Genomic DNA, 20,509 nt, shown 5'->3' with positions numbered 1-20,509 from the left:
AAAAGCCACCACAACAGAATCAGTCATTTCAAAACAAACAACAGAAATATTATTCAAACTGCTTATGATGGAAATAAACATTTCTCTGTGTCAGACTGGAGGTTTGTATCTTGTGTAAAATGTAACTAAAAATCAATTTTAATATTTGATTGTATTTTAGCTCAAAAACTGAAAAGTTGACTGGACACACAGCACACCTTCCAGGTGCAACCAACTCTGTATGGGCTGTTACTCACCAAACAGCAAGATTTACAGACTTTCCTTGCTACAGTAGTGGTACCTACCATTGGGGAATTGCACCCAAATTGAATGCAAATAATTTCCTTTGTATATACCATGAAATCTTTGCCTAATCGTCTGATCAATTTGACTACTTTATAACGCACTGTATCGGGCGATGTAAAAAAATTGAACTAACATAACATAACCTACATTTGCAGTCCAGGATCCAGATGGGTTTAGGGGGTTTAGGTGGTTGTAACCTCTCTTTTCCAATAGGCGTGGTTCAATAATTTTATATAATTTGATTAGAAAAGAAAATATTAGTAATGCTATAAATAACTGCTACCAGGTCAACCCCCTCTTTCGAAAATTCCTGGATCCAGGCCTGCATTTGACTATCATTTTCACGAAGAATTGCCCATGTCTATACATAGTATTTGCATGCGTCAGGTAGCCAAAATTGTACACAATGATTTCTATTTTTTATTTAAAATTTAAATTAATTGCATATACGATAGCTACCACAGATGCTAATTAGTGTACGTAACCGCAGAATATTTCCTTTACATATAACATGAAATCCTTGCACAATCGTCTGATCAATTTGACTACTCTAGAGCGCATTATATCGGGCGAGATATTCACTAACATAACCTACATTTGACTATTACTTTCTCCACAAATTACCCATGTTTAGCTACACAAAGCTTCTGCATGCGTCTGGTAGCCCCATAAACTAAGAATTGAATGCAGAATATTTCCTTTATATATACTATGAAATCTTTGCCCAATCGTCTAGTCAATTTGATAACACACTTTATAACATATCACGCGACCTTTAGGTGCGCTCATTGGCCCATTGCAGGTGTTAGATCAGCGATACAACACTTATACCCAATTCACACGAGCCCAGTTCCAAACTGGGCCGAGCCGAGCCAAGCCAGTCCGGGCTAGTAAAGCGAGCCAGCTCTTGTTCACACGACGTCTAGAGAAAAGCGAGCCAGCCGAGATCGTAAGGCGTGTTCCTTGGTGCGCACGCTATAGCTATGTTGTTTGTAGAGACACTGCACGCCCGTTCGTGAGTATCCCGCTTCCTTTATTTGTTCCGCTAATTTGACGTAAACTTCCCTGTTTCTAGCACTGTGGCATCCGGGGTTTCATGGGCGGGGCAGCTTAGTCATTTAGATAGCCGGCTAACAGATACATGTTTTCTTTGTTGTGTCTCTTGTGTTCAATTACATTTATTCTTACCAATCTTTGAGTCCTATGCTACAATTGGCGCTGCGAACAGATGGCTTCGAAACCGGTTCTTGGATTCAAGGATTTTGAAAGACTTGCCAGGTCAATTGGTACGTTCAAGGAAGACGCCAGTCAGAATTCGTGTCGGCGTTTCAAGAGTTGGAATACAAATTCGTTCAAGTTCTACCTGGACTTAGCTGTTACAGATTACAATATCAGGGAAGACACTCACAGAAATCTATTTCTGAAATGTCTAGATGAAGGTATACGTATGCGTCTGTAGAACGCGGTACTGCCAAGGGAAATCACAGACTTCAACGTCGAACAACTTATCGAGAAGACTCAGATGTTCTTCCAGCGTAAGTGCAATGCAATTGTAGAACGAGTGAATTTACATCGGCGAATTCAACGGGAAGAAGAGGGTGTACAGGAGTACGCCGAAGGATTGAAACGAATCGCAACGAATTGTTCATTCAAGGCAGGAGAATACGAAGACAGATTGAAAGACATTTTTGTGGCAGGGCGTAAAGATGACTCTATTCTACAAAAGATGTATGAGAAGGAAGACTTACTGACGCAACCATTGGATAAAGTGATTCTCCTAGCTAAGACGTTGGAAGGAGCAAGAGATAGTGTTATGGCAACACGTGAGGCAACGACAGAATCGCAAGGGAAAGTTTGTCATCTACACAGAAGAAAATATGTGAAGGGAGGCAAACCTTACAATAAACGTCACCAGGCCGGACGAGGGTTTGTCTGTTTTCAATGCGGAGAAGAAGGACACTACCAATGGAAACGTAGGAAGAAGACGGCGAAGAACCAAGAAAAATCATTGGGATTTATAGGCGTGGCAAAGTTGCTAAACCAGGAGATGTAATTCAGAGAACAAAGAAGGTACAAAAAGCTCGAAACTCCCAGAAGGTAGAGTTAGAAGGAAGCTCGTCTCAGGAGGATGAAGAATCAAGTTATTGCATTGACTCTGTCACAAAGAATGTGTACTGTGCAGAAACTGTTCGTGATACATTAAAGAAACTTGAGGTGAAGGTAAGAGTGGATGACTGTTTCTTAACTTTTAGAGTTGATACAGGAGCGGACGTTTCCTTGATGGATGAGATAGCATGGAATAAATTGGGACAGCCCAAGTTGAGTAAGGAGAGGGAGCAGCAACGAAATGCTTCAAGTCGAATCATGAGATTTAAGGGCATGATGACAGGTCAGGTTAGATTTTGCAACAACGTTGCACCTATGCAATTCTACGTGAGACAAGGAAAAGGCTCAAACCTGCTGGGAATGGATTGGGTGAAAAAGGTTGGGATGGCGACAGTGTGCATAGACTATCTTAAAGCTATGGGAAACCATGGTGGTGTAATGTTGACAGTATCAAGTGAGATTGCAGCACCAGTGGAAAAACTATTACAACGGTTCTCAGAATTATTTACAGATGAACTGGGTTGCTGCAGTGAGACTGTGAGCATCTCTGTGCGACCAGAGGCGGATTTGAAGGTTTCTCCATTCCGGCGACCTTCTATACATCTTCGGGCACAGATCGAGAAGGAATTGGAAAGGAACGTGAAAACGGTGTATTAGAACCAGTTAACATCGCTCTATGTGCTTTTCCAACAGTGAACATTGTTAAACCGAACGGTGATATCAGGATATGCGGTGATTTTAAACCCCTCAATCGGATTATAGTAGTTGATTAATATCCAATCCCTATACCAGCAGAGATGTTTAGTTCCCTAGCTGGAGGTAAAATGTTCTCCAAGATTGATCTGAAGGACGCTTACAACCAGTTACGGGTGGACGAGGAAAGTCAAAAGTGGCTGGTGATTAACACGCACAAAGGACTGTTCAAATATAGACGATTACCGTTTGGAATCAGTTTACTCAGCGCCTGCCATTTTCCAGAGAACAATAGCCAATGTCTTGGAAGGCGTGAGAGGAATTTGCATCTATATGGATGATATTTTTATCTCAGGAAAAGATGAACAAGTACAAAAGCAGAATTTGTCCCAAGTATTTCAAAAGTTACAGCAACATGGTTTCCGTATTACAAGAGACAAATGCTCGTTCTGTCAATCATCTGTGCAATATTTGGGACATATAATTGACAGCTCAGGAATCAGAGTATCAAATGAAATAGTTAAGGCAATACAATTGATGAAAGCATCTAAAGACCAGTCAGAGTTACGATCATTCTTAGGCATGGTTAATTATTTTGGAAAATTCTTTCCACATATGTCTAGCCATACTCTACCTCTAAATCAACTGCTGAAGAAAGATACAAAATGGAACTGGTCATCAACGCAAGAAAGTGCTTTTAAAGGGTGAAACAAGTGTTAACATTTCTACCAATACTGGCAAAATAAGAAATGTCTCTTCCCGTGAGACTAGCCTGTGACGCAAGCGAAAAAGGCGTAGGAGTATGTTTGTTCCAAGTGACAGAAGGGAAAGAGCATCCAGTGGCGTACGAAAAGCTGTACGAAATTATTCTCAGATAGAATTGGAGGCGTTATCCATAATATTTGGGACTAGAAAATTTCGACATTTTCTACTGGGTAGAAAGTTTGTTCTCAGAACTGACCATCGACCATTACTGACAGTTTTTGATCCTACCAAACTGACAATTCCTACCCGAACAAGTGGGCGCCTTGCTCGCTGGGCACTCCAGTTATCACAGTATGACTATGAAATTCAATACCGGCGATCAGTTGAACATGGGAATGCAGACTGTCTATCCCGTCTCCCAGTTGGACATGACGAGGATTTTGAACAGACAAATGAATACGAAGATCAGTCAGAAAGATATATAGCTGCAATGGAATCTCAATTCATCAGAGATGAACCAATTGTTTTTGATCAACTACAAAGACATACAAAGCAGGATCGCACTCTTCAACAAGTTATGAAATGCATCAATGACGGCTGGCCTTCAACAGTTAAGACCAAAGCTCTTTTGGATTTTGTTGCATGCCAGCATCAGTTGTCAGTGTGTGACGGATGCATACTAAAACATGCAGAAGAACCTAGAATAGTGGTTCCAAAGGCAATAAGGGAGCAGTTACTATCAGAATTGCACAAAGCACACGTTGGTATGGAGAGGATGAAGAAACTTGCACGGAGGTTCATATGGTGGCCAGGTATCGACAGAGATATAGAGAGTATGGCCCGAAATTGTGAAAATTGTGCTGTGCATGCTGATAGACCACCAGAAGTACCCTTACATCCATGGGAGTTTCCTGAGTGCCCTTGGGCAAGAATTCACATTGATTTGCCGGACCATTTTGCAAAAATGTTGTTTGTTGTGGTCGATGCGTTCTCAAAATGGCCTGAGGTAATACAGCTACACGAGGGAGCGACTTCAGCGAGCCAAACCATTACTCAACTTCGTCGCATCTTCGCAAGGTTTGGTATTCCAAAACAAATCGTGTCAGATAATGGGCCCCAATTTGTGTCGTCAGAATTCAGAACTTCCTGTAAAAAACAGGGTATTCGTCATACCTTAGTACCTCCCCACCATCCCCAAAGCAACGGGCAAGCGGAACGTTTTGTTAAAACGTTGAAAGGAGCAATCAAGAAAGGCATGGAGAGCGGAAAGGCAAGTTTGGAAGAGGTAGTGACAGATTTTTGTCAGTGTACAGAAATGCCAGCCATAGCACTACAAATGTTTCTCCAGCAAGGCTCCTGATAAATAGGGCTCTGCGATGTCAACTGGATTTACTAAAGCCGCCACAAAAGTTCTCAGTGTTGACCAAGACTTTGAAGGAAACGGTGAAAAGGCTCAAGCAAAACAAAAGAGAGGTCACGACCAAACAGCGAGTGAGAGAAATGCAATTAGAGCATATGATATGGTGTTGGTACGTCACGCAAAATGCCAAAGTGGAGAAACGCCAGAGTAGTACAAGTTTTGGGGGAGAGGTATTATACAGTACAGTATACAGACACGGGAGCAAGACAAAATTAAGGTTTACGTGGATGCCTTGAGACTGCACCCACAGTCAAATCAACTACCAACCCAGCAGCAAGTACAAGATGAACCAGATCTAGAGCCTAGAGACGTCGCAGGTAGTAATAGAGACAACAAACGAGAGGTACAATTTAGCAGTGACACAGAGCCTGAGTCCTTAGACGATGGTACAGAAGACGAGTTGAGTGCGCCTGAAGTTGCCACAGGAGTAGAGCAGCCAAGAAGAAGTCAGCGTACTACAAAGGCGATACCACCTACTAGATATGGAAAGTGGACAATGTAGAGAGGCTATAGAACTGATATAATCATAGTGCTGTAAATTTTGTGTTTCGCGTAGAAAGGAGGGAGATGATGTGGCATCCGGGGTTTCATAGGCGGGGCAGCTCAGTCATTTGGATAGCCGGCTAACGGATACATGTTTTCTTTGTTGTGTCTCTTGTGTTCAATTACATTTATTCTTACCAATCTTTGAGTCCTATGCTACAGCACTGAGCATGCGCGTGTCTACTTTTGGCGCCAACATGGAGTGCATTTTTGCACATCAGCCGCGCCCAGAATAATTGAATTCAACTACGTTTAACGGTGTACACGTACACTAAATTCCAGATAATTGAAATATCAGTAGACATACCAAACCGTAACTATCAGTTTGTTTTGTTTGAAAGTTAATTAAACTACCATGGTGGTGTGTTGAGATACATCCCAAAAGAGGTCGAAAAAGCATTTCATCAACTGAAAGTAAGAAAATCTGCGGGCCCTGATGAAGTAGAGTGCGAACACCTTAGGTATGGTGGCTTTGACTTAGTTATCCACATGAGTACAGCTTTTACTGCTTGCTTAAGACATTCCGTTGTCCCAACTCAATTTTTGGAGTCTTATGTTGTTCCAGTCATTAAAGATAAACATGGTGATGCCAGTGATCCAGACAATTACAGAGGAATAGCTGTTTCGTCAACAATATCAAAGCACTGGAACTAATAATGCGTGACAAGTTGCATGGTATGCTGATGTCTAGTCAACAACAATTTGGTTTCAAAAAGGGTCATGGATGTTCTAATTGTTCCTTTGTTTTGAAGGAGACTGTCGACTTCTACCTATCAAATGATAACAAAGTATATGTGCGTGCTCTTGATTTATCAAAAGCATATGATAAAGTTTCCTTTTATTGTTTGTTTAACAAGTTACTGGACAGAGGTGCTCTTGTCTATTGGTTAGATTTCTTGCCAAGTGGTATTCATGTCAAGAAATGAAAGTTAAGTGGAACAATCACTGTTCTTCACATTTTGCGTTGGAAATGGTGTACGACAAGGGAGCGTTTTATCTCCATCTTTGTTCAATCTCTATATAGATGATCTTTTGACACAGCTTAGCTTTTCTGGTCTCGGAGCTAGAATAGCAGATCTATACCTCGGGTGCTTGACTTACGCAGACGACATAACACGTCCCCAAATGTTGCTGGATTACAACAAATGTTAGATATATGTACTACGTATGCGAATGAGCATGATCTGATATACAACACCAAAAAGAGTGTCGTAATTACATTCAAGCAGGGACGATGGAAACACTCTAGTGAATTAGATGTCTTTCTCAATGGCAATAGATTACCAAACAAGGAGAAAATAACACATTTGGGCGTTGTCATGAATGGTTGCTGTATAGTACAGAGCACATTGGAGGCTAGAAAAAGAAAATTTTATGCTGCTGTAAATGGTGTCATTAGCCGACTTGGTAGAAGTTGTCCAAAAGATAGCGTATGGATGACAATCATGGAAAGGCAACTATTTCTAGTTCTTGCATATGGAAGTCATTTGTGGAATTTTGAACGAAGTATAGTGGAGACGTCTGTTAACACAGCGTATCAAAAAGATATTCGTCGTGGGCTTGGTATGAGACAAAGAGACTCTATAGTAGAAAGAATTCCGGACTTTGTTCAGGCATCTCTTAAGACGAAAATACTACAGACTAAATTTCGTAAATGGGCCATAGATTCAAGAAATGAACTTGTGAGAGCACTGGCTTTGCTAATAGTTAGACGTAGTTATCCTGGACACGGATTGGATATGGTAGATGGTAATGTTTTACGTGTAGGTTAAGTGATTTTGTGTGTTAGTTATGTCAGTTGTCTACATGTGTGTATGTATGTTATATGTTGCCCCTATGAGGGAACTACACCAGATTTGGTATGATAAAAATAAATTATTATTATTATTATTATTATTATTAGCGCAATAGACGAATCTACTTTGCACGTTTTAGCAAATCTGCTTTGCATATAATGACAAATCTCATTTGCGTATTATGGTCGGAGCCAACACTTTCACTTTGCAGGACAATAAATGAAAAGTTTTCATCTAATTTAATAATTTTGATTACTATTAAGGCTTAACTTATCTTACAATGCAATAGCATTAGCTTAGTTGTTCATTCTGTTTGTCGTCATTACCGTAATTACACAATTAAATAATTAATTCATAGATATGTACACGTGTTGATCAGGAAGTGACGCATTTCCAGGTTTAGTGAGACAATTATTTATCAACACAACATATTAACAACGCGCCAACAGTAACGTTACTGATATATATCGTTTGTAAAACAAGGTGACATGCACACCCTAAAATTAATTTATTAGCTTGATATGTTGGAATTAAGACCCGACATGCTCGACACCAACTATACTATATAACCACTACGATTTGCAGCATCTGTATGATCAGAAACGACGGTCGCTTGTAGTTCAAGTTACGATGTTGCTGTTGTATGAACTTGTGTGTTACATCACTGTCTACTTGTTGGCTGTTACTGGTGGAGGTAAAGCTGCATCTGCAATTGTAGAAGGTCGAGTTCCATTGACTTCAGGTCCATGCATATTTGCAACTGAAGGAACACTTCGTTGGAATCACGAGAAACAAGTGCTAGAGGTCACAACTCTGCCACAGAACTCGCTTGATCCTTCATTCGGATTGTTTGCTGTATTGTTGTGTGCATGTGCTGTGTACTTACACGTGTGATTGCATGCTGTCTATTCTAGGCATGTAACGGCTCTGAGTGGGTTGGAGTTGTTGGTCATTCCTACCAACTAGGCTCAAAAATTCTTCTGCAGTATCATGCAAACAAATCAACCAACAAGAACGAGCTGTCAAGAACGGAGTTTACTGGATACAACCACCAGCATCTAGGTCTCCCTTTCAGGTAGAAAGTAACAAAGTAGACGTAGAAAAAGACACAAACAGGTCAAGTAGTTCTGTATTTGTTCAGGCTTATTGTGACATGCAAACAGATGGAGGTGGTTGGATGCTGCTGTATGCATACAAACACAGAAAAGGCACTAAATATGATCTCGTTACTGCATTGCCAACCAGCCCTGATGGATACTCACATCAACTGCTCAACAACATGACAATATCTACAGGGTCAGTAAACAAATGTTTGTCAAGGTTATGTCACGTGACCAATCTGATTGTTGTGTACTAAAAAGTAGGTCACACAAGAGTTGAGATTTTACTATACACCAAGCCACCACAACAGAGTCGTTCATTTTAAAACAAACAACAGAAATATTATTCAAACTGCTTATGATGGAAAGAAACATTTCTCTGTGTCAGGCTGGAGGTTCGTATCTTGTGTAAAATGTAACTAAAAATCAATTTTAATATTTGATTGTATTTTAGCTCAAAAACTGAAAAGTTGACTGGACACACAGCGCACCTTCCAGATGCAACCAACTCTGTATGGTCTGTTACTTATCAAACAGCAGGATTTACAGACTTTCCTTTTTACCGTGGTGGTACCTACCATTGGGGAATTGCACCCAATGATGGATCAGGTCGAGTTGAGTGTGATGACAATGGAAACAACAATTATGACACTCTCCACCGTGTGTTTGTCAGAGATTAGACAACTAGAGTGACACTTCTGAGTATACATGCATGTATCTAGTATGTGAGCCATAGCTACTGTAGCTGTGCAACCACTAGCATAGAATTAAGTGTTATTGTCATAATCAAATATACAATATCAAAGATCAAATTATTTGTACAGAAAAGCAGCTGTTGACCACACAGAATGTAGTGCAATAAATTAAGTTAATTAATTAATGATGGTATCATCAACTACACTTCCCTTCTCTCTAGCATGGATCAAGTTAGGTAGAGATACACACATTTAGCATTTATAGTTAAGTAGTTCTCTTTGCTGTTAATCTGTCCATCAGTTTGCCTATCTTTCTTTCTGACAGTCTGTTTTCCGGCCAGCATCTGTGCAAACACTTAGCATGCAATTAATTTAAGCTACAGATCAAGTCTGTTGGCAACCTTTAGTCTGTCTTTGCATGTGTACTTGCCCACCCAAATTATAATCAAATCACACACACACACACACACACACACACACACACACACACACACACACACACACACACACACACACACACACACACACACACACACGCACGCACGCACACACGCGCGCGCATAGCATAGATGAAGACAAAACCAAGTATACGCCACCATGTCAACCTACACTCTATCTAGACAGCTTGTATGGTTTCTCTGTTGTTGTATCTGCTGTAACGTTGTGTGTACGTCAGTGTCTTCACAAACACATCAATGAGTTCTTGCTCTTCATCCGTACTATCATTCTGAGACTTGCGTCGCTCCAGAAGCATAAAAACCTCCGAATTAATCAACGCTTCTGCGTTCTCAAACTCTAGAACATACAAAACAGTTCGATATCTATCTATCTATCTATCTATGAGGATACCGGTTAACTATACATGAGCACACCGGTTACCTCACTAGGACACCGGCTAACTCATGAGGACGCCGGCTAACTATACATGAGCACTCCGGTTAGCTCATGAAGATACCGGTTAACTCATGAGGACACCGGCTGGCTACATGACGACTCCGGTTACTCAGTGTAATTTTGGTCTACATAACGCGCCGTAAACCCGAGCGTAGTAAATACTAGTCCACAAGAAAAGCGTGCCACTGCCTCTCAAGTATCTAATACACAATAACATGCTATAATGAACTACTGTATGTTTACATGATGGAAGAAATCACAACATGTGACGGAAAGCAGAGCTAAACATACCTTTCCGTAGATAGTGTCCGTTTCATATCGTGAAGCAGCGGTTCCTTACGTAGTCAAGAGCGTAATATTTTACTGTCGCAACTTGCAAGCGATTGACTTCTCAGAATCTGTCTCGTCAAAGCTGCGAGTTATGCTGACAATTAATCGTCTCTACCGTAATACAGACTATAGCTATGTAATATTATATGACATAATGTTGGTAGAAACGCACAGTATGACATGCAGATCGAAGAACGAATGTTGTTTATACTGTACCGCTTGAGACAACACACGGACAGTCGTGACTGCATGCCTAGCGAGAAGATCCTAGCTAGAGAGCGGAGACCTAGCTAAACCGGACTCTCCGTAGTATTAAAGTTAACGCCTAGACAGAAACAGCGGTGCTAATAATTATAGCAGACGGTATAGCTACAGATTCTTTGTTTATCAGCTAGTGCACGAGACACGGGACGTTGTGACAACTGACGCAGCCGCATTTTGTAGATAGCTTTCGGTATTGTATACAAAATTTGTCTCGAGAAAGTCGTAAATTATTATAAGACGGTTGTCTACTTGATTAGTTTGCAAAGCCCGGGATGGTTCAACACCAACCTATAAAACTTCATCGTTTGCAGCATTTCTCTATAACATCAGACTGAGGGTCTCTCGTTTACGGTTGTGTATATCTGAGTTTAGTTGAAATTACAATGCTGCCGTTGTTTGAACTCGTGGTCTCTATCAGTGTCTGCTTGTTGGCTGTTACTGGTGGAGGTAGAGCTGCACCTGCAATTGCAGAAGTGCAGGTGACTTTCACACAAGGTCCATGCTCAAATGAAACACTTCGTTGGAACCGTGAGAGACGAGTACTAGAGGTGACAGATTTTTTCTTCTGTACGTATACTGTATGTACTGGCTTACAGTGAAAGCTGTGACTGTTGTTGCGATTGGCTAAACAAGTTGTCAGAGTTCTAGCGTGTAATGCGTACGTGTGTGTGTGTGTGTGTGTGTGTGTGTGTGTGTGTGTGTGTGTGTGTGTGTGTGTGTGTGTGTGTGTGTGTGTGTGTGTGTGTGTGTGTGTGTGTGTGTGTGTGTGTGTGTGTGTGTGTGTGTGTGTGTGTGTGTGTGTGTGTGTGTGTGTGTGTGTGATTACTGTTTGTTGTAGGTATGCAATGGTGTTGAGTGGGTTGGAGTTGGTGATTGTTCCAAAGCGAAAGGCTCAAAATCCTTCCCTGGAGCATCATGCAAAGACATCAAGCAGCAAGGAGTTGAAGAAAACGGCATTTACTGGATACAACCACCAGGATCTAAGTCTCTCTTTCAAGTATGAATCACACAAATAAACAAAATGCACACATTTAATAAACAAATAAATTTGTTCAGGCTTATTGTGACATGAAAACGGATGGAGGTGGTTGGATGCTGCTGTATGCATACAAACACAGAAAAGGCACTAAATATGATCTCGTTACTGCATTGCCAACCAGCCCTGATGGATACTCACATCAACTGCTCAACAACGTGGGAATATCCACAGGGTCAGGAAACAATGTTTGTCAAGGTTATATCACGTGACCAATCTGATTGTTATGTGTAGATGGGCACAAGAGTTGAGATTTTACTGTACAACAAGCCACCACAACAGAGTCGTTCATTTTAAAACAAACAACAGAAATATTATTCAAACTGCTTATGATGGAAAGAAACATTTCTCTGTGTCAGACTGGAGGTTTGTATCTTGTGTAAAATGTAACTAAAAATCAATTTTAATATCTGATTGTCTTTTAGTTCAAAACAAACTGAAAAGTTGACTGGACACACAGCACACCTTCCAGATTCAACCAGTCATATTTGGGGTGGTAGTCATGAAACAGCAGGATTTACAGAGTTTCCTTTTTACCGTGGTGGTACCTACCATTGGGGAATTGCACCCAGATATAGTCGATTTGAGTGTGATGACTATGCAAACAACTACAATTATGACACTCTCCACCGTGTGTTTGTCAGAGACTAGATTGCAAAAGCAAAGCTGCTGACTATACTGTATGTACGTGTGTATTGCAATAAACTAGTTGTGCATGCAATGATTGTAGAGAAAGAGTTTGAAATAGAAAACGGCTAATGAACGGTGTAAGTTCACATAATCAAATACAACAGCAATGCAAAATCTCTAAACATACACTTCTCAAATAATTAGATACACAAACAGAGTTTTACCACACTGATTATATACAGTATTACACTTATACTACAATGTAGATCTCATTAATTAACACTTTTCTTCCAACTTCTTCACACACATGCATTAACGTAGCAGCTAGGCTACATGTTGTATTTGATGGTAAGTAATTCTTTACATTCCCTGGTATGTTTATCTGTTTATCAGTTTGCTTGTGTTTACTTTAACTATCTGTTTCCCAGCCAGTGTGTCTGCAGACGACCCAGTGAACCATCCATCCAGTCTGTTTGTCAATATCCAGTATGAGTCTGTCTGTCTGTCTTTGTGAAGTTGTTTCGTCAAGTCAGCAAACATCCAGTAACGTCAGTCAACACAATACAAAATAATTTATAGAGTAGTAAATATTAATTAATGCCACAACAATTAATAAAACATTATTTAAAGCAAACAAACTGCATAAATAATGTCAGCTTGATACAGCAAACGCACTTTCTAAGTTTTTGTTTGTACATCAGAAATCACTAACCAGTGACCACATCGAGATTGATACGTCAGTGTCCTCACAAACACATCAGAGAGTTCTTGCTCTTCATCCGTGCTATCATTCTAAGACTTGCGATGCTCCAGAAGCATAAATATAAACATCCGAATTAGTTAATCAACGCTTCTGCGTTCTCAAACTCTACAACATACAAAACAGTTCGAAACGAGTAAAAACGCGCGAGATAAAAGAAAAAGGAAGAACATTAGACTCCACCACATTTTCCAAGTCGTAACTCGGACGCGTCTTCTTTCTTGGGTGTAATTGTTGTTACAAGAACCGTGCTAAGAGGGCCCGGATGTAGTTTTCGACATCCAAACTGTACATAGTTTGCGCATTTTTGACCTTTGTGATAGATACCTAGTCTCACGCATCAAGCACGAACACTGTAAAGTGCGATTTCATGCATGTGTCTAGATACATGGTTGTAAGTCTTTATATTTCTAGCTAGACAGCAATTGTGATAGACGACGTTGGTGCCTAGAGATAGTTAGATGGATCGACTGACAGACACAATGAAACGCAACTACAGTTTTATTCTACCCGTATGGCGCGTTATGTAGGCCAAAATTACACCACTATATATATATATATATATATATATATATATATATATATATATATATATAACAAACACATGAGGACACCGGTTAATTAACTAGACATGAGCCCACCTGTTAGCGCTAGCTCATTAGGACATCGGCTAACTCAATGTAATTTTGGCTTACATAACGCGCCATATACTCGAGTGTAGTAAATACTAGCCAACAAGAAATACGTGCCACTGCCCCTCAAATATCTAGTACACAATAACATGCTATAATGAAATAGATATGTTTACGTAATAACATGATCGAATAAATCACAACATGCGTCGGAAAGCATGCAGAGCTAAACACACCTTTCCGTAGATAGTGTCCGTTTCATATCATGAAGCAGCGGTTCCTTACATAGTCAAGAGCGTAATGTTTTACTGTCGCAATTTGCAAGTAATTGACTTCTCAGAATCTGTCTCGTCAAAGCTGCGAGTTCTGCTGACAATTAACGTATACGTAAATCGTCTTTACCGTAATACAGACTATAGCTAGGTATGTAACATTAGATGGTGGTAGAAACAGTATGACAAGCAGATCGAAGAACGAATGTTGTTTATACTGTACCGCTTGAGACAACACACGGACACGCGTGACTGCATGCCTAGCGAGACGATCCTAGAGAGCGGAGACCTAGCTAAACCGGACTTTCCGTAGTATTAAAGTTAAGACCTAGACAGAAACAGCGGTGCTAATAATTATAGCAGACGGTATAGCTACAGATTCTTTGTTTATCAGCTAGTGCACGAGACACGGGACGTTGTGACAACTGACGCAGCCGCATTTTGTAGATAGGTTTCCGTAGTATATACCAAATTTGTCTCGAGAAAGTCATAAATTATTATAAGACGGTTGTCTACTTGATTAGTTTGCAAACTCCAGGATGGTTCAACACCAACCTATAAAACTTCATCGTTTGCAGCATTTCTCTATAACATCAGACTGAGGGTCTCTCGTTTACGGTTGTGTATATCTGAGTTTAGTTGAAATTACAATGCTGCTGTTGTTTGAACTCGTGGTCTATATCAGTGTCTGCTTGTTGGCTGTTACTGGTGGAGGTAGAGCAGCACCTGCAATTACAGAAGTGCAGCTTACTTTCACACAAGGTCCATGCTCAAATGAAACACTTCGTTGGAACAGCGAGAAATGAGTACTAGAGGTGACAGATTTTTTCTTCTGTACGTATTGGCTTACAGTGAAAGCTGTTGGCTAAACAAGTTGTCAGAGTTCTAGCGTGTAGTGCGTGCGTGCGTGCGTGTGTGTGTTTGTGTGTGTGTGTGTGTGTGTGTGTGTGTGTGTGTGTGTGTGTGTGTGTGTGTGTGTGTGTGTGTGTGTGTGTGTGTGTGTGTGTGTGTGATTACTGTTTGTTGTTGGTATGCAATGGTGTTGAGTGGGTTGGAGTTGGTGGTTGTTCCAAACTGAAAGGCTCAAAATCCTTCCCTGGAGCATCATGCAAAGACATCCAGCAGCAAGGAGTTGAAGAAAACGGCATTTACTGGATACAACCACCAGGATCGAAGTCTCCCTTTCAAGTATGAATCACACAAATAAAGCAAATGCACACATTTAATATACAAATAAATTTGTTCAGGCTTATTGTGACATGAAAATGGATGAAGGTGGTCGGATGCTGCTGTATGCATACAAACACAGAAAAGGCACTAAATATGATCTCGTTACTGCATTGCCAACCAGCCCTGATGGATACTCACATCAACTGCTCAATAACATGGGAATATCCACAGGGTCAGTAAACAAATGTTTGTCAAGGTTGTGTCACGTGACCAACATGATTGTTATGTGTAGGTGGGCACAAGAGTTGAGATTTACTGTACAACAAGCAAACACAACAGAGTCGTTCATTTAAAACAAACAACAGAAATATTATTCAAACTGCTTATGATGGAAAGAAACATTTCTCTGTGTCAGACTGCAGGTTTGTATCTTGTGTAAAATGTAACTAAAAATCAATTTTAATATTTGATTGTATTTCAGCTCAAAACAAACTGAAAAGTTGACTGGACACACAGCACACCTTCCAGATGCAACCAGTCATATTTGGGGTGGTAATCATCAAACAGTAGGATTTACAGAGTTTCCTTTTTACCGTGGTGGTACCTACCATTGGGGAATTGCACCCAGATATAGTCGATTTGAGTGTGATGACTATGCAAACAACTACAATTATGACACTCTCCACCGTGTGTTTGTCAGAGACTAGACTGCAAAAGCAATACTGCTGACTATACTTTATGTAAATTGCAATAAACAAGTTGTGCATGCAATGATTGTAGAGTAAGTGTTTGAAATAGAAAATAGCTTAAGTGTTGTTCATATAATCAAATACAACAGCAATGCAAACTCTCTAAAACTACACTTCTCTAATGATTTACATACACAAACAGAGTTTTACCACACTGAGTCTATACAGTATTACACGTATATGGAATTATGCATAGATGATGTAGATCTCATTAACACTTTCCTTCCAACTTCTTCACACACAGTCACAGCTACATGTTGTATTTGATGTAAGTAATTCTTTACGTTCCCTGGTATGTTTATCTGTTTATTCGTTTGCTTGTACTTTCTTTGACTATCTGTTTACAGCAAGTGTGTCTGCATACGACCCTGTGAGCCCATCCATCCAGTCTGTTTGTCATTCTCCAGTCTGTCTGTCTCTGTGTACTTGCTTCCTCACGTCAGCAAACATTCAGTAACGTCAGTCAACAACACAGAGAGAATGTATAAACTATGAAACATTATTTACAGCAAACAAATGGCATAATATCAGCTCAGTACAGCAAACACACGCCCACAGTTTTCCACATTTGAAATCACCAACCAGTGACCACGCGCAAGAGATTGAGTACATTTAATTAATATCAACTAAATTTCCAAATAGTGACAACAAACATCCACACATGACATTCATATAACTCACAATACATCAAAGTTACCAAGAGCTTTCTTGGCAGGAATTTTGTTCCATCGAACGCTGAATGGAGACGAAAGTGACTCGCATCTCTAACGTAAAACATCAAGCACAATTAGACTTACTCAGGAATGTCTCGTCCTGGAATGACGATGTAGAGTATGTCACTGGTGAGACTGTATTTCATGGCTCTGTCTGCTGCAGTCGTCCATGTGAGTGACGGAGATGCATTCACCTGCAACAGATCATACAAACAATACAAACAGTTTTAATTAAAATATAAAAATCAATCAAACGTATTACAACATTCAGTCAGCAAAGATTCATAACAAACAGAGACAAACATGCACCACAACTGTCACACAAATTACCTCTATTAGCCACGGTTTGAGAGCTGTGTCAATCGTGATATCATAGCTACACAAACACACACACACACACACACACACACACACACACACACACACACACACACACACACACACACACTAAAAAAGTCATTGCCCACATGTCACACCTCTTTTCCTCTCGTTCCTTCCAAGTACATCTTGAGGTTATGTATCGACCATTTGCCACCATGACTGTCATTATATTTCTCCTGTAACAATCACACGTTCATCAAGAGTCTATAGAAACGAGGCGACATTAAAGCCTATCATTAGCCCTAAGGCGTATCTCAACGGATATCCAGGGTGCACACAAACCCTTGTCGTGTGGTATGTGAGTCATACATGTTCGTGGCATGCGTTTGCAAGGCAATAGGACACCACACAGCTTGTGCGGCAATGGCTGCTCAGCTTTTCAAGAAGTTGACGTTTGTCTGCGTCACAAAGTGTGTGTGTGTGTGTGTGTGTGTGTGTGTGTGTGTGTGTGTGTGTGTGTGTGTGTGTGTGTGTGTGTGTGTGTTCAGATCAAAACTTCCACTACCAGTCTTGGTAATAATTAATTAAATAACTAATATATTTTTCAAGGTACGTTACTAGTAAATATAATGCACATGCATAGACAGTGCATTGCCTAGCTTTGTCTGATGCTTTGCCCCAAAACGTTATGAGAACAAGTTGTAAGATATATGCTAATAAGGATTTCCTACTTAACGTAACTCATCCAAATATCCTTATTTCTAAATGTATTATTATATTTTTCTACTTAATCAGCCATTCCCATGATCACAAGTGTGCAGCAATCTATCAGTCCTGCACTATTGTCTGGCTACTTGTTAAATACCCTACTGATGACGTCATAAGACACGCCCCAGTGTGCCACACATTTGTGTACAATATCTATGCTACACACTGGTGTTCCTTACTTACAGCATGTTTTTGAATCGACACGTTTGTGAGGTAAACGAACATGTTCTCCAGCTCACTCGTGCTGCTGTTGTATTTCACTGTGCAAAAACGACAAAATCCAAGCCGGTACCTGATCGGTACAACAAACTGGTTAGCATCATCACACAGAATATGCAGACAGTGTGTGTTGTGTACATGTATGCCTTGAGGGATCGATAGCTGGTGACAAGAACGTAGAGACGAAGGTCGAATTTCTTGCCTCCAATGAGAAGCGGGTCTTCTAGGTATCGTTGGATGATGTAAGCATCTTTGCCGGGAACGTGAGCTGGTCTGTAGAACATGATGAAAGGGATGAGTCTGACTGACTGTTGTTTGATTGATTGTGGTGTTGATGCTTGTTGTTTAACGTGTATAGGTGTGAAAATATGTTTATGTTGATGTTGTGTGTGTCTGGCTGTCTGTCTCTTTCCTGTCTGTCTGTCTGTCTGTCTGTCTGTCCATTTGTTTGTCTGTCCATCTGTTTGTCTGTCTGTCTGTCTGTCCATCTGCCTGTCTGTCTGTCTGTCTGTCTGTCCATCTGGCTGTTTGTCTGTCTGTCCTTCTGTCTGTCTGCCTGTCTATCTGTCTGTCTGCCTGTCTGTCTGCCTGTCTGTCTGTCTGCCTGTCTGTCCATCCACCTGTCTGCCTGTCTGTCCATTCGTCTGTCCATCCGTCTGTCTGTCTACCTGTTTGTCTGTCTGTCTGTCTATCCATCTGTCTGCATGCCTGTTTATCTATCTATCTGTCCATCTGCCCATCTGTCTGTGTGTCTGTGTGCACATGTCTGTCCATCTGTCTGTCTGCCTGTCTGTCTGTCTACCTGTTTGTCTGTCTGTCTGTTGTGTGCTTCCTTTCTTTGTCTCGTCTTTACATCTATCTTATCATTGTTCAATGCTTCCTTACATGCCTCTTCCGTCTCTAGACCATTTCTTTATCTGACTGAGCTTATTCACCAGGAATATGCCAACACCTTGTGCTACAACAGATATGCACACATAAACACATACACCCATGTGTGTGCCAACACACATACAAAATGGCAAATGGATAAGGAGCTGCCGTAAAACGGTAATGCCCCCAGCCAGATGGCTGGGTTCCTGTGCACTTAAGCAGGAGCTATGGACCGTGCTAAGTAATCTCTTGGAGCCTGGCAAGGCGTTCGCAGGAGCACCGACTGCGACGCTAACTGTGGTGTGGGCACCCGAAGTCCCACCCGGGCCCCCAGTGGCTGATCATGATGGACTTTGTCGGAGGCCTTTGCCACCCCAGTCAATGACCAGGTACTCATTTATACTTCTGAGTCGAGAAAGGCAATTGTGTGTAAGTTTCTTGCCCAAGGAAATTATGCCATAGCTCGCCATCACTGTGACTTGAACTTGCAATCCTGCAAGTTCCCGGATGTTTCCTTTCTCCAAACAAACTCTCTAACCGATTGAGCCACAGCACCACACACACACACACACACACACACACACACACACACACACACACACACACACACACGCACACGCACACACCACGCAATGTGCAACCAATGATATTTACCCTTTCCTGTTGGTTTCATAATCGAAGGGCTAGAAGGATTCTTACTAAAACCCTCAACAATTGGTTGGTGATTTCAGATGTTCAAAACTGTGCGAGTGTGTTTGCACGCTATACTGAGCTGATATTATGCCATTTGTTTGCTGTAAATAATTTTTCATTAAATTGTTGTTTGATACTTTATAATTCTTTCCGTGTTGTGTTGACTGACGTTACTGGATGTTTGCTGACTTGAGGAAGCAAGTACACAGAGACAAACAGACTGGATAGATGGCTCGCTGGGTCGTCTGCAGACACACTGGCTGGAAAACAGATAGTCTAAGAAAACACAAGCAAGCAAGTAAACAGATAAACAGATAAACATATCAGGGAATGCAAAGAATTACTTACATCAAATGCAGTTTGTTTGTACACCTGATTGTGTGTGAACGAGTTGGAAGGAAGGTGTTGAAGAAATGTAGTATTGTAAGCATACATGCGTATATATACTGATTGGGGTAAATCTTGATTGTGTCTCTAAATCATAAGAAATGTATTTTGCATTGCTATTGTATATAAACTGCAGGTGCAGCTCTACCTCCACCAGTAACAGCCAACAAACAGACGTTGATATAAAACACAAGTTCAAACAACAGCATCCTAATCTGATGACACGAATGAAAGCATCTGCAAACGATGAGGTTATAGGTCGGTCGTACAGTCTGTACTCTTTATTATTAGATTAGAGCACTATATATATATATATATATATATATATATATACTGACTGACACGTAAGATAAAGTCTAGACTGATCGAGCAACGCACTCCTAGACTAGTACTCTAGCCTGTAAACAATTACTAGTAGTCAGTCAGTTCCGTCTCGCCAGAGGAGCATATCACGT

The 20,509-nt window shown here is 40.7% G+C and overlaps 2 protein-coding genes across 2 annotated transcripts; one reads left to right on the top strand and one right to left on the bottom strand.

Moving 5' to 3' along the window:
• The first annotated feature begins 3,886 nt into the window (after positions 1–3,886).
• Positions 3,887–5,149, top strand: LOC134190413 (uncharacterized protein K02A2.6-like). Its single transcript, XM_062658866.1, has one exon. It carries the CDS (start codon positions 3,887–3,889, stop codon positions 5,147–5,149), a length of 1,263 nt encoding a protein of 420 aa, XP_062514850.1.
• A 9,454-nt stretch (positions 5,150–14,603) lies between these two features.
• LOC134189725 (polyglutamylase complex subunit TTLL1-like) lies at positions 14,604–19,121 on the bottom strand. Its single transcript, XM_062658088.1, has 7 exons — positions 18,987–19,121; positions 18,240–18,374; positions 18,066–18,174; positions 17,270–17,350; positions 16,878–16,987; positions 16,762–16,815; positions 14,604–14,887 (listed from the first exon to the last, which is right to left on the bottom strand). The coding sequence occupies exons 1-7, from the start codon at positions 19,112–19,114 to the stop codon at positions 14,797–14,799; spliced, it is 708 nt and encodes a 235-aa protein (XP_062514072.1). The 5' UTR covers positions 19,115–19,121; the 3' UTR covers positions 14,604–14,796.
• Between the last annotated feature and the right edge of the window lie 1,388 nt (positions 19,122–20,509).

The sequence above is a fragment of the Corticium candelabrum genome, chromosome 14 (genome assembly GCF_963422355.1).
Source record: "Corticium candelabrum chromosome 14, ooCorCand1.1, whole genome shotgun sequence".
Classification (NCBI taxonomy): domain Eukaryota; kingdom Metazoa; phylum Porifera; class Homoscleromorpha; order Homosclerophorida; family Plakinidae; genus Corticium; species Corticium candelabrum.
This window is presented reverse-complemented; position numbering and strand designations above follow the sequence as displayed.